Source organism: Melanotaenia boesemani, chromosome 24 (genome assembly GCF_017639745.1).
Source record: "Melanotaenia boesemani isolate fMelBoe1 chromosome 24, fMelBoe1.pri, whole genome shotgun sequence".
Taxonomy (NCBI): Eukaryota; Metazoa; Chordata; class Actinopteri; order Atheriniformes; family Melanotaeniidae; genus Melanotaenia; species Melanotaenia boesemani.
This window is the reverse complement of record NC_055705.1, coordinates 8,970,928-8,985,673: the sequence shown is the minus strand read 5'-3', so window position 1 is coordinate 8,985,673 and position 14,746 is coordinate 8,970,928. Positions and strand designations below refer to the sequence as shown.

General features: G+C 41.0%; 1 protein-coding gene across 1 annotated transcript in view; it reads left to right on the top strand.

Moving 5' to 3' along the window:
• Window positions 1-13,647, top strand: part of chrm4a (cholinergic receptor, muscarinic 4a) — a 59,918-nt gene extending 46,271 nt beyond the window's left edge. Inside the window, exons 5-7 of the mRNA XM_041979296.1 lie at window positions 330-413; window positions 5,306-5,575; window positions 12,706-13,647. Of these exons, the coding sequence (XP_041835230.1) occupies window positions 330-413; window positions 5,306-5,575; window positions 12,706-12,951 (600 nt within the window). The 3' untranslated portion in view covers window positions 12,952-13,647. The remainder of the gene's footprint in view (window positions 1-329; window positions 414-5,305; window positions 5,576-12,705) is intronic.
• Window positions 13,648-14,746: the final 1,099 nt, after the last annotated feature.

The following is a 14,746-nucleotide window of genomic DNA, read 5'->3' as shown; positions in this document are numbered from 1 at the left end:
TTTTTTTTTCTTTTCAGAAGAGTAAATTTGGCCTTTCCCAATATTCCCTCTGTCTCCGATAGTTTTTCTTTAGTTTTTTTTATTGCTTTACTTGCAGTAAGGCTTCCTTTGACTTTTGTAAGTTCACATGAACAACCTCCAAATGCAAGGCTGAACTGACCAAGAAATCTCCAGAAAGCCCACACCTGTTAATAAAGATATTTATCCTACACTATTTCGTTACATTTGAATCGCAGCAAAACATCAAAGACCTGCAATTCCTTAACCCTTCCAGCAGACTGAAGATTTGTGCTGTTTTGTACCTGACTATGTATATCTGATTCATCTAGGAGGAAAAAGAGAGCTCCAATGATTCATCCACGGCATTTATTCCTCCTACAGAACCAAAGGCCAACAATGAGTTAACATCTGAGGTTTGTATCCAGAAGTGAAGCACTATTTTTGTCATGTTGTGTTTTATTCCCAACATATTCTGATCAGTGGTCATTATATAAACAACAGGCCCACAAAACTATTTAAGCATGCACTTTAATATTTAGTTAAAAGTCTATTATCTTTGTACATTTATCTGTCTGTCTCATTTCCTTGGAAACAAAGTCATTTTCTTTTGATAACAGTTCAATTATACTGTAATTACAGCTTATCATTAATTTTAGAATTTGATGATGTTGGGTAATTCAGTGGTTGACGTGAGCTGTTAATCAGTTTTCTATGTGAGTACAGTGCAGCCGGCTGTCATGTTATTGTTGAAAATAAGTCTTTTACAGAGTAGAGCTGAGCTGTGTTTGAAGCTCAAAGGAAGCAGCAGTGATTTTAATGAACAGAATGGGATTGTCATACAGTGCACCATGTGAGGGGATGTTAAGTCATCCATTTTAAGGTCTTAGTTATATCCTAACGAAGCTGGTGCAACTGCAGTTTCAATAACCTTAGCAATGTCTGATTTTGTGTCTATTAGCTTAAAAAGATTTGTACTCCCTGGCTGCTTAGTGGAACTTTAATTTTGAATTAAAGATTATGAGGAAATTATGAAGCAGTTGATTCATTCTTCTGCTCTACAGTTAGAATAAAGATTTATCTTTTATGTTATATCTAGTTAGAGCAAATCAAAGCATAAACCGGTCTCTCAGAATGAACATATGAACGTAATGTTGAGCTGGACAAAAATAGGGTAAAATTAAAAGAAAATGGCAATTTCGTCAAATTTTCACACTCGATTATTGCAAGTGTTTTATTTTTTTTTTTCTTTTATGTAAACATGTATCATTATGTGGAGAAAATAAGATTTGAAGCGAGTCAGTATGACTCACTGCTGTTTGCCAAAGAAAAATGGAAGAATAAAACCCATATGAGAATTATTTAGACAGTCTTGGGCAGAATAAATGACAACTAGGAATCTCCATGCATAATTTGAAATATCTTCAGAAAGGAATGTAATTAATGAAACATTGTCTTTACACACATTTAATAAATGTAAAGATAAGTTGGGAAGTCACTTAAATTAATCCAAATCCATCTGTACAATCTGTGGTCTTGAAATTCTGATTGTTTCCATTTATTTGAGAAATATTGGCCTAATGAATACAATATCATGAGTTGCTTTATTACGTCATCTTGTTAATATCAATTTGGACTCAGTTTTTCCTTCAGAACAGCCTTAATGGTGTCATAGATTTAACAAGGTGTTGGAAACCTTCCTCAGAGGTTTTGCTCCATATTGACATGACAGCATCACACAGTTGCTGCAGGTTTGTCATCTGCATCCATGATGAGAATCTCCTGTTCCACCACATCCCAAAGCTGCTCTGTTGGGAGTCCAGTGAACTCATTATCATGTTCTAGAAAGCAGATGGAGATGATCTGAGCTTTGTGACATGGTGCATTATCCTGCTGGAAGTAGCATCAGAAGATGCTACACTGTGGTCATAAAGGGATGGACATGGTCAACAACAATACTCAGGTAGGCTGTACTGGTTAAACCAGGCCATGTTGGTACTAAGGGACCCAAACTGTGACAAAAAAATATCTCCAACACCATTACACCACCAGCAGTCTGAACCATTGATCCAAGGCAGAATTGATCCATGTTGTCAGGATGTTTCCACTAAATTCTGAGTCCACCATCTGAATGTGGAGCTGAAATGGAGACTCATCAGAACAGCAATGTTTCTCCATCTTCTATTGTCCAGTGTCGGTGAGTGTGTGTGAATTGTAGCCTCAGTTTCCTGTTCTTAGCTGACAGGAGGAACCCGGTGTGGTCTTCTGCTGCTGTAGCCCATCTGCTTCAAGGTTGGACGTGTTGTGTGTTCAGAGATGCTGTTCTGCAGACCTTGGTTGGAATCTGACTTTCTGTTATCTTTTCCTGTTATCTTTCTATCATCTCCAACCAGTCTGCCCATTCTCCTCTGACCTCTGACAACAACAAGACATTCTGGTCCAGACAACTGCTGCTTGCTGGATATTTTCTCTTCTTCAGACCATTCTCTGTAAACCCTAGAGATGGCGGCGTGTGAAAATCCCATTAAATACTCAGACCAGCAGCCATGCCATGTTCAAAGTCACTTAAATCCTTGTTCTTCTTCATTCTAATGCTCAGTTTGAACTTCAGTGAGTCGTCTTCACCATGTCTACATGACTAAATGCTTTGAGTCGCTTTCATGTGAATTGCTGGTTAGATATTTGTTGTAAGACACAACTGAATAGGTGGACCTAATAAAGTGGCTGATGAGTGTATAAACCTGCATGTGTGCACGTGTATGAAAATTGCACAGAGCAATGTATTACTGTCTTAAGCAGGGATAGAGATTAAAAATACTGCAGTTGGAACCACAGAGAATTAGCAGTTTATTGAACAGAGAAGTTAAACTTTTGTCAAACCTCCCCCACCTTCCCCCAGGGAATGTTTCAGATGGTCAGCAGCTGTGCTTGTGTTTTGGGCCTCTGTTGCAGAGTGATGCCATGTCTACAGCAGCGATAATGAGGAAAAGAAAAAAACAAAAAACAAAAAACCACACACACACACTGAGTGGAAAGGATCAGAGAGGCTGTTCACACTTGGATCTAAGATGCTTGGTGCTTTACACTTGGGACCTCTACCAGAGGCCTGAGGCCTCTGCGCTGTGTCTTAGCATCCCTATGACTGCACTCTGAATGGAGATCTCTGACACTGTTCCTGGCATCTGCCGCAGCCACTTTTCTGATGTGGATTTTGTGGCCTGAAATGTTGTGAATTTCACTGATATTCCTACCTTTACATCCACAGTTTTTCTCTCAGCTCTTGCTAATTCTTTAGCTTTTTGTGGTCTTTCTTTTCTATGTTTCATTTGTTTGGAATCTTTTCATCTATCACTACTGAGTTTTTCTGTAGCTTGTTGACCACTATGATGTCCTGTTAGTTAGCCATCACCAGTTTATCAGTCATAATCTGACGGCCCCACAGCAGCTTAGAGCTGCCATTTTTCAACATATCCAGGTCTATCTTCCACTGTAACTTTGGGATTCTCCTTACAGATGGTCCTATTCCCACCATTTGGTTATGTGATCCATGTGTGCCCTACATGCCTGCATCTTGCCCCTTCTCATTCCGGTTTGGACTGTCTCAGACACCTATTTGTACGGCCTCTAGCTGGGGTCCTGTCTGGCGTGGTAGATCCATGCCATGATTAGTGCCTCTATGTTGTCCGTCAGACCAGCCTTCTGTAGCCACAGATGGGACTTCTCAAAACTTCTTTATTCTATCAGTGGTGCATCCCAAGAAGGAGAATAGCCTTTCTTGAATATTCCTCAGTTTCACAGCTCATCACTAGGGGCAACCCTTCCGGTGTGTTCCTGGATCTTTGCTGGTTTGTCCCATGTAATAATTCTTATGCTCACTAGCCCCTGACCTCCCTCTCTCTGCTTTATGTTGAGTCGTAGGATTTGGGGGAAACCTTCCATGCATTGTGAGGGGTTTTCTTGTCTTGATAGCTAAAGCATCAAGCTTCTCCTGTGGACAGAGTATTATACATGCTGGGCATCCGTTCACTGGCAGAGCATATGTGTTGATGCTCTGACTTTGTTTTTCCCATTTAGTTGACTGCCTGCCTTACTGTTTGTAAGCACATGGTTGCGGCTTACTTCCATCCAGCCTGTTCATGGTTGTATTTAGCCTGAAATACTTCATTGGATATTTATAACCATGCTGAGCATGAGGTGTTCTGACCTTTGGTAGTTTAAACCATTCAGTTGTAATAATTTTTCTTAAATCACTTAGTTGCATTTATCCTGTCCAAATGATATTCACATATCCTGGTAAAGTGAACCAGTTAGTTGATGTCTCAGTCCATCCATAGTTACATATCACCCATTTAGAGCAGGGGACTGCTGCACTTCAAAACAGTATCCATAGCAACTCATTGTGATGATCTGGAGAGAATTGAGGCCTATGTAGAACTACTGCAGGGGCAAAGCATCTCCCTGCTACACTTGATAGTAATACGGGCAGCTATCTTTTAATTGATCTCTAGAGTTGTCCTCTACAATCCCATTTAGTTATGAAGTCTGTTGATGTTGTAGAGCTCCAAACGTTTATTATTATCCATGTGTGGGAGTTTAGGTCATAGGTGATGCAGAGATTCCATGTTGTGGAGAGGCAGGTTATTGGCCAGTAACAGGTTAAGTTGTCTTTCAAACCTTTGGTTAACCATTTAGGATGGGTCCCATCCATAAGCAGCTGGTTTATTTGTGCTGCTGGATGTTCACTGAGTGAAGTTAGTTTCTTAAGCTAATGAAGTGTGTATTATGTCAGAGCCTGGTGCAGTCCAGCTCTTCATAACAGAGATTCTATCTTGGATCTCTTAAATACTTGAAGCATTGTTGCTATGCAATGCTTTCTTCTCCTATATGGATAGACTACCAGTGTTCAGTCACAGCCCTAAGAGGGTCTGTTTTCATCATATTAAGTTGCCACTGAGAGTACACTTTGGTTGGTTCAGATCCGGTATATCTTCTCAGTTGGGCAGCAAGAGATCCAAGTTGTTGTTTAGCAGTTTCCAGTGTCTCAGGTGTAGACAACTTGTGGTATTACCTAGGAAGGTATTTCTCTAATGGACCTTTCTTGTGCTCAGACAGCCGGTTCCTGCACTGTTTTAGAAAATTAAATCTAGAAATTGAGGACAGCTATAATAATATATGCTTAAATGTGCTTTTTAAGAAGAGGAGCATTCCTCAGGTGTGGTGAAGAGTAATTGAATGCCTAAGTCATGTAACCTCACACACATAACAGATAATAAAGTTTCCTAACAAATCTTTCTTGCTTTTATTGCAGGCATTAATGAATTCCAATCCAGTTGTCACAGCAACAGCCAACTCTGCTGTGTCCAAGATTAACTCAAGCTCAAGGTGGTCCAAGATAAAGATTGTAACGAAGCAGGCCGGAGACGAATGTATAACCGCAATAGAGATTGTCCCACCTGTAGAGGGAGCTGAGACGCATTCAATTCCGATCAGCCGTCCAAGGACTGTGGCAAGAAAGTTTGCAAGCATTGCCAGAAGCCAAGTGAAGAGGAAAAGACAAATGGCTGCCAGAGAAAAGAAAGTATGTTAATATGCTGAACAAGTATGAAATATGTTATGTGTGTGTGTGGGTGATGTGATCGAGAGACATTGTGATGGTGGATTATTGTACATTATACAATGATGCTTGGTAGTCAACAAAAAGAATAGGAATGAAATGAGAAATCATGCATCAGTATTAAGTATTCATATTAAAAGCCACTTGCTAATTTATAATTTTACAGCTAATTTCCTACTTTGCTATCCCTTAAAAGTAAAATATGTAAGAAATAATGGCATGGTGGAGCTCTTTCACTATTTTTTCAGCATTTAAGTAAGCAAACGGACCAATGATTAGACATTAGTGTGTCGTCAGATTGATACAGAATTGAGGTAGAAAGTACCTGTTTATCTGTTTATGTACATGTTTATGCCATCGGCCACTGCAGCTACAGCTATCTTCAGGCCATCTGGTGCTGTTAGCCCGGGGCTTGAAGCTTCAAGCAAAAACCTCCTTGCATTCCTCATATGAGGGAAACTGGCCTGGTATGTTTTTCTGAAACCCACCCACAATATACGGCATCATCTTTAATGCCACCCAACCTACTCTAAGAATTTCTCTTAGAGTGGGTGTGTGCACATTAATGCAAAAGCACAACAGCAGTAAATGTTTGCATAATTGCAAAAAATGTGCATATACACTAAGAGCAGAAAAAAGGCCTCAGACAAACATATATATGAAATGGCCCATCACAGAAATCGAAACGTGTGCAGCTATTCTCATTACCATCACAACAAACACAGTAGTGCTTATGGTGCGCATTGCAGTGAACAAAATGTCGCACTTGGTTTGGTAACATTTGAAGCGCTGCTGATGGTAAACACTGGATAACAATCTCCCCAAACAGTAGCCAACTCAGGATGTGTTAAATCCCTGTTTACTGTTGGAAACGCAACATGCTCTAAATGAAGACAGGTGTCTGGATCTATAACTGTGTTGGGAGTTTAAAAAAGAAAACGTACACATCTGCACTTTACAGATCAGAGCAGTGATTGGATGTTAGTAGTCCCACATATCGTGGTGTGAAAAAGTGTTTGCCCCCTTCCTGGTTTCTTTTTTTTTTTTTTTGCATGTGTGTCACACTTAAATGTTTAGTCAAACACAACACAAGTAAACACAAAAAGTAATTTTTAAATTAAGGTTTTTATTATTAAGGGAGAAAAAAACCTGTATGAAAAAGTGATTGCCTCCTAAACCTAATTGGTTGGGCCACCCTTAACAGCAACGACTGCAGTCAAGCATTTGTTATAACTTGCAGTCTTTTACAGCACTGTGGACTTTTGGCCCACTCTTTCAGGTCTTTAGACTTTGACTAGGCCATTCCAAAGTCTTCATTTTGTTTTTCTTTAGCCATTCAATGATGGACTTGCTGGTGTTTTGGATCATTGTCCTGCTGAAGAACCCAAATTTGTTTCAGCTTGAGGTGACCAACACATGGCCGGACATTCTTCTTCAGGAAAGTTTGGTAAAAGCAGAATTCATGACCAGATTTGGCCCGCGGGCCTGAGTTTGACATCTGTGGTTTACATTTTCAACCTTCCGTCACGTTACATTTATTTAGAAGAAAACATATTCCACAGTGTACCCAAACACTTACACGAAGGGTCAAAAATGTGATTCTCAAACTCAAAATGTCCTTAAAAGGGATTCATCTGTAAACAACATCATCTCAATGTCCCTTCTTGTCAAATTCGTTCAGTTTGTCTACAGTTCTGACCACAGCTGTGAAGCTGTGTTGATGTTTGTATATTTGATTCGGCTACAGTTTTGGATCTTGAGATGTTCGCTGTACATGATGCAGGTTGGATGCTGGATGACTTCTATGCTGTAATAAAAAAAGAAAGTAGCACATCTCAAGCTAAATCTAAGCTTCTATGTAAAATATGAGCCTAATGCACGGCCCAGAGGAAAGTCTACATAAATGATCTAAGTATTTATGCTTGTACAACGTGAGTCAGCATTGCTTTACAGTTTAAACCCCCAAAGCAAGGCTGTCGAGAGGGGTTTCTGAGACTTTATGGACATTCAGCCACGTTTATTTTCAATGACACTACTTTAATACCTAAAGATGTGGAGAGAGAAACATTGTGTACAAGCATTGTTTTTGCACAGCCTGGAAAAGCTTTTAAGACGGCAAGAAAATAGCTGCAGGCAGAATTCTGAGCAATCCTGGTTTTACTGGAGTTTGTAGTGGTTTACATCCGCACTCCATAGAGGCATTATATTTGAGCATAGTGGTTCAGTATGTAAACACAGACCAAGCGCACCAATCACAGTTGTTACTGTCATCAAACAGTTATAGAGAAATCATACCACATGGAAACTACCGGGATGCTTTGGCACAATGTTATATCATCATCTACGTTAAGGGTACCTAAGGGTACACCCCATGTCCATTGAAGCTCTTTGAGAAGTCTCTATTAACAAAATCCTAATTCAGACAATGTTGGAACACAATGAAGAACATGAACAAAAACAGACTACAATAACTGGCACATATCATAAACCTATACTTTACTTCCTGTAGATCATGAACAACATATCAGATGTTAAAACTGAGACATGTTTGCCTTTTTTTTGCTTTGTTAGAGGGGAGTCTGCCACCCAGTCTGCTGCTATATACCAATCATAGATTAGATGGGTTTCTGTGCAACATCATCAATGAAGTGCATGCACATCCAGGGGGCAGAAAGCAGCCCTCAATCTGATTTGGCAGAGACAAGCTGAAACAGAAATAACTAGACAGGTAACTTTTCCAATTACATAAAATGATGGATGGAAATTGTTTAAAATTCTAAGGGGATCACAAGCTTTTGCTATGAGTTGAAGATGATTGTGGATTCAGGCCAATAAAGGAGCAGACTGATGTCCCATGGCACTCACCTTGTGTCTCAAAATGCAAAACTGTGATCATATGTCATAAGACACTTAAAATTACACAGAACAGAAAGAGAGAGATATTCAGGAAGTTTAGTACAAAGCTATAAAGCCAGCTGCATGTTTGCCTGATGGAAACCTAAAAAGACACAAAACAAATTAGACCAAGATGTCTGCATCTCTACCCCTTCTTTGATTTTAGGGGTTGTCATGATTGACAGCTGCCCAGAGTGATTAATGGACCCAGAAGTAGAAGCCAAAATGAAGGAAAAAGATAAGCTAAGCTAAGCTAAGATAAGATAAGATAAGATAAGATAAGATAAGATAAGATTTTATCGATCTCACGATGGGGAAATTTACATGCCACAGCAACAAGAATGTAAATGACAGTCCCAGAGAGAAAAAGGATAGGACACACACAGGCTGCAGGGAGGGGGTGGGGGAGCTTTTTATAGTAGCTAACTATATACACATTGTATAGTGTGATAAATTAAGAAATATAAAAAATAATTAGTTATTCAAATATAATTGCACAAAAGGAGTAGTGGAAAGCAATGTGGTGTGACGAGATGGCAGACAGACGGTGTGATGAGGTGGCAGATAGACAGGGTGAAGGGGTGGCAGATAGACAGGATGACAGGGTGGCAGATAGACAGGGTGAACGGGTGGCAGATAGACAGGGTGAGGGTAATGAGGTGGCAGATAGACAGGATGACGAAGTGGCAGAAAGACAGGGTGATGGGGTGCAGATAGACAGGGTGAAGGGGTGGCAGATAGACAGGGTGAATGGGTGGCAGATAGACAGGGTGATGGGGTGGCAGATAGACTGGGTAATGGGGTGGCAGATAGACAGGGTAATGAGGTGGCAGATAGACAGGGTGAGGGTAATGAGGTGGCAGATAGACTGGGTGATGGGGTGGCAGACAGATGGTGTGATGAGGTGGCAGATAGACAGGATGACAGGGTGGCAGATAGACAGGGTGAAGGGGTGGCAGATAGACAGGGTGGCAGATAGACAGGGTGAGGGTAATGAGGTGGCAGATAGACAGGATGACGAAGTGGCAGAAAGACAGGCAGATGGGGTGCAGATAGACAGGGTGAAGAGGTGGCAGATAGACAGGGTGAATGGGTGGCAGATAGACAGGGTGATGGGGTGGCAGATAGACTGGGTAATGGGGTGGCAGATAGACAGGGTAATGAGGTGGCAGATAGACTGGGTGATGGGGTGGCAGATAGACAGGGTAATGAGGTGGCAGACAGACGGTGTGATGAGGTGGCAGATAGACAGGGTGAAGGGGTGGCAGATAGACAGGATGACAGGGTGGCAGATAGACAGGGTTAGGGTAATGAGGTGGCAGATAGATTGGGTGATGGGGTGGCAGATAGACAGGGTAATGAGGTGGCAGACAGATGGTGTGATGAGGTGGCAGATAGACAGGATGACAGGGTGGCAGATAGACAGGGTGATGGGGTGGCAGATAGACAGGGTAATGAGGTGGCAGATAGACAGGGTGATGGGGTGGCAGATAGACAGGATGGCAGGGTGGCAGATAAGCAGGGTGAGGGTAATGAGGTGGCAGATAGACAGGATGACGAAGTGGCAGAAAGACAGGGTGACGGGGTGCAGATAGACAGGGTGAAGAGGTGGCAGATAGACAGGGTGAAGAGGTGGCAGATAGACAGGGTGATAGAGGTGGCAGATAGAAAGGGTAATGAGGTGGCAAATAGACTGGGTGAAGAGGTGGCAGATAGACAGGGTGATGGGGTGGGAGATAGACAGGGAAATGAGGTGGTAGACGGACAAGATTATGGGGTGGCAGATAGACAGGGTGACGAGGTGGCAGATTGATGGTGTGTTTGGGTTGACAGGAACTGAGTTGTACATTGGGTGTTATATGGAGCTGTTATACAGTCTGATGGCTGTATGAATGAATGAATGGATGATCTGCTATAGCGCCTTCCTGCACTGGGGTGTAGCAACCTTGCACTGATGGAGCTGCTCAGAGCCGCTACAGCAGGATGCAACAAGTGGGAGTTTCCTGTGATGGATGTTAACTTGGCCAACACCTGTTTGTCTGCTACATCCTTGGTGGTGTCCAATGAGCAGCCCAGGACAGATCCAGCTCTCTTAACCAGTTTGCTAAGTCTCTTCCTGTTTCTGTCTGTGCTGCTCCCTTCCCAGCATACGATGGTGTAGAAGGCTGCAGAGGCTACACTACGGTGTTATAAAAGCTCCGTGTACACGGAAAGACCTCAGCCTTCTCAGCAGGTGGAAGCGACTTTGGCCCTTCCTATATTAGGCATCTGTGTTGTCTCTGCAGTCCAGTTTTCTGTTGAAGTGAACACCCAGGTACTTAAATGAGTCCGCTGTCCCAATGTGTGAGCCCTGGATGATGTGTGGGGGGGTGGGGTTTCTGCGGAAGTCAACTACAAGCTTCTTGGTCTTGCTTGTATTGAATAACAGGTGGTTTTGATCACACCAGTCCACCCCCGTGGTGCAGACTACCACATCTGATTCACAGCCACGCATCCTCACATATTGTGGTCTGTTAGTGAGGTAGTTGCTGGTCCAACTTTGTGTGTGAATGTTCTAATGAACTTCCTGACACAACTGATAGTTCAACAGAAACATGTTTCAATCCAAGTTGGCAAGTGCTTTAACAAATAATGTTTATAAAGACTGAAACGTAACACACATCTGCGGTTTTCTTTGCCTTCATTTGGTCTTAAATGAATGCATTTGTGACTGCCTAAACTCAGCTTTTGGACCATATCTGGTCCATACAATGTAGGAAGGAAGATATCTAAACCACAAGTGTCTAAAGTAGGTCAGATTGGGCCCAAATGTGTTTGCTTTCTGGGGTAGAAATGAATGCTGGCAACACATCTGCTGCAAACACACAGGGAGCTTCTCGCCTGCCAACAAAAAAGATTTAAAAACTGCCTAATTTGCTCTATTCTCATGGCTCTGTTGACCAATGTGCTGAAGCAGCAGTGAGGGCAGTGTATGTCGCCTTCTGTCTGAAAGGTCATTAGAATATCAAAGCGAGATGAAGCATGAAGTCAAACTTTGCAAAAAACTCTAATGATGAGAGAAGCTGTTTTTTGACAAGTTAAATTTGTACTTTTATGTTAAGTAATTTAAGAAACCCAGCAGTCCAACTATACTCAGAGACCACATTGTTAGGTCCATCTTGCTAGTACAGAGTTAAACCTTTTTGTGTTTTTTTTTACCTTCAGGACTGCCTTATATCTTGGTGTCATAGATTCAACAAGGTGTTGGAAAATTTCCTCAAGGACTTTGCTCCATATTGACATGATTACATTACACAGTTGCTGCAGATTAGTGAGATGAGAATCCATCCATCCATCCGTCTGTTCGTGCGTCCGTCCATCCATCCATCTTCTATACCCATTCACTCCACTGCAGGGCTCTGGGGTGCTGGAACCTATCCCAGCAGCTTCAAGGCAAGAGGCAGGGTACACCCTGGACAGGGTCAACAGCTGTCTGTTGCAGATAAATGTGTTTAAATAATCAAATTCATAAAAATAATTACCTCACTAAGGAAACCAAAGGATTGCATCAAATATTCTCTTCTCTTCAATCACCCATCCTGAATTAAACCTCCAGCAGAACCAGAACTGGGAAGGGCGGCCATCTGCTTTGACCGAAAGGAGGTGGAAAGGACAGGAAAGAGCACCACAACTCTAAGCCAGGGATATCTAATGAGAAAGGAAAAGAGAAACAAATCAATGACAATGTCATATACTTCTCTATATTTCTAACTATAAGCTTTATCAATAAGGAAAGTTTGAAGCTTGATCTTAAAGGTAGAGATGATGTCTGCTTCCTGAAAGCCAATCTGGGAGCTGGTTCCACAGAGAGGGTCTGATAATGGAAGATTCTGCCTCCTGTACTACTTTTAGAACCTCTAGGAACCGGCAGTAAACCTGCAGTCTGAGTGAAGTGTTCTGTTAAGAAAATACAGAATCATCTTTAAGATGAAATGGGGTTTGATCACTAAAAACTTTAAATGTGAGTAGAAGAGTTTTAAATACTATTCTGGATATAACAGAGCTGATGAAGTCAAACATTAAATAGAAATATTCTTTTCATGGAAAATCTGTTCCGGTAACGTGATAAATTCATTTCCAAATTGAATCAACTGGCTAAAATTGACCTCGTTAAGAACATTTTTCTGCTTTCTGGTCCCCCCCTACCCCCTTCTGTTTAGGTAACTAAGACCATCTTTGCCATCCTGCTGGCCTTCATCATCACATGGACACCGTACAACGTGATGGTGCTGATATCAACCTTCTGTCAGTCCTGCGTCCCTGACACAGTGTGGGCGATTGGCTACTGGCTGTGCTATGTCAACTCCACCATCAACCCAGCTTGTTATGCACTGTGCAACGCCACCTTCAAAAAGACTTTTAAAAATCTGCTGCTGTGCCAGTATAAAAATATTGGTACGAGATGAGATGATAGAAGAAGATAAAGGGAGGAAAGGGAGGGGAACCACATGAAGAGTGAGAAACAAAGGAGGGAGAAAGTAAACTTTACCCTGAGGTAAGTAAAAAAAAAAAAAAAAAAAAAAAAAAAACACAAAAAAGACAGATGGCAGAAATCAGTCGAAGGTTCCTTCTGAAGAAACCAGACACCTGAAGTGGATGAACAACAATTTATTCCACAAGTAAACACCAATTATCCCTTATGTGGAGGAAAATGTGAGTGGGTGAAAACCAGTTTTTTTTTTTTTTTTTTTTTTTTTTTTGACCTGCCGGGCTTCTAAAACATTAAAAAGCTCGTAGAGTTTCAGTCACAGTATGCTGAAACTTGGAATTATGTGAGCTGAGACGACCGATGAGGTAATGAATTCATATTAGAAAGAAATACAGCAGCGTGGGTGGAAAACGGTTTTGCTGTACAGCTGGTTTTATTCTGCTTGGATGTACTTCCCTGGTTGTTAAAGCAATGTGTGATTTCACAACTTTCAAAATCTGTTGCTCTGTCAGTATAAAAACATATGTACCGTGTTGATTTGGATGTATTTTCTTGCTTTCTATGATGTATTAACCTTTGATTTGACGGAAACTGTTTAACATGACAGCATTGAGGTTAATTAACTGTGTGGGCACTTGGCTCCTGGCTGTGTTGTGACAACTCCATCAACCCAGATTTTATACAACATGTGACAACATAAAAAAAAAAACATCTTAGATGCAGATTCTGGTCCAGAATACCAATATTTGTGCTGCATAAGAAGCACAAAGGAGAGTAGTGTTGCAATAGATGGGGAAGGTATAATCGCAAATTAGGCAGACAGTAAACATTGTTAAATGGAAACTGAGTGAATCATCATTTAATATCCTGTCTGTATAAAAACCATGACCACAATCATAAATGTAGCTGCAGCCTGTTATGATTAATGCAGCCATCAGAGAACTCGGACAAGTTATGACATGATAAACAATGAGTCTTTATGTGATCAACCGTGACGGCAGCTAGCTACACTTAGCACAAAAAGTAAGGACATTACTGTTTGGAAGATTATTCCTTTATTGTTTGATACTTGGCAATAAATCTTAAACCATTGGAAAGCCTGTTTATTTGGCATAGGCAAAGAAGATTTGGTCAGTTTTTGATGGATTCAACCCAGATACTTAACTATGCTACGCATCCCACAAATGCATGCTCCTTCCAAATGTAGCACCATTTAAAAAGGAAATAAACAGACTTCAACTGTATAAGATGTATTGCCAAGAAGCATTGTTACAGCAAATAAATAATAAAATGTTTAAAAATTATTATATTTCTTGTGAATGCAAAGTTCTCGTGCAAATAGAGTGCTGCAGAGAAGTATTTGTCCCCTTACAGAGGCTTTTTTTTTATCACATATGTCAACATGTTTCAGATGATCAAACCAATTTTAATGTTAACCAAGGCTAGCCTGAATAAAAAACAGAAAAACCAACCACACTATCCACAGTGTGGTTGGTTCATGGTTTATGGTGGGATATTTGTGGTCCCATTTGTCAGTTTTGCTACATTCATATTGTTTATATTTACAGTTTTTCACAACTGCTCAAACACATTTCTTAAATCTTCCACCCATTTTCTCACAGCCTTAAACACAAATCCAAAGATTCACAAAACTCCAGACTTCTCCATCACAATCAAACAATGTGTTCAAATCATAAACACGGCAAGTAAAAGTATATTAACACAATAAAAATAGATGTAGTTTAGTGCAGTAAGTGATACAGAAAGACAGA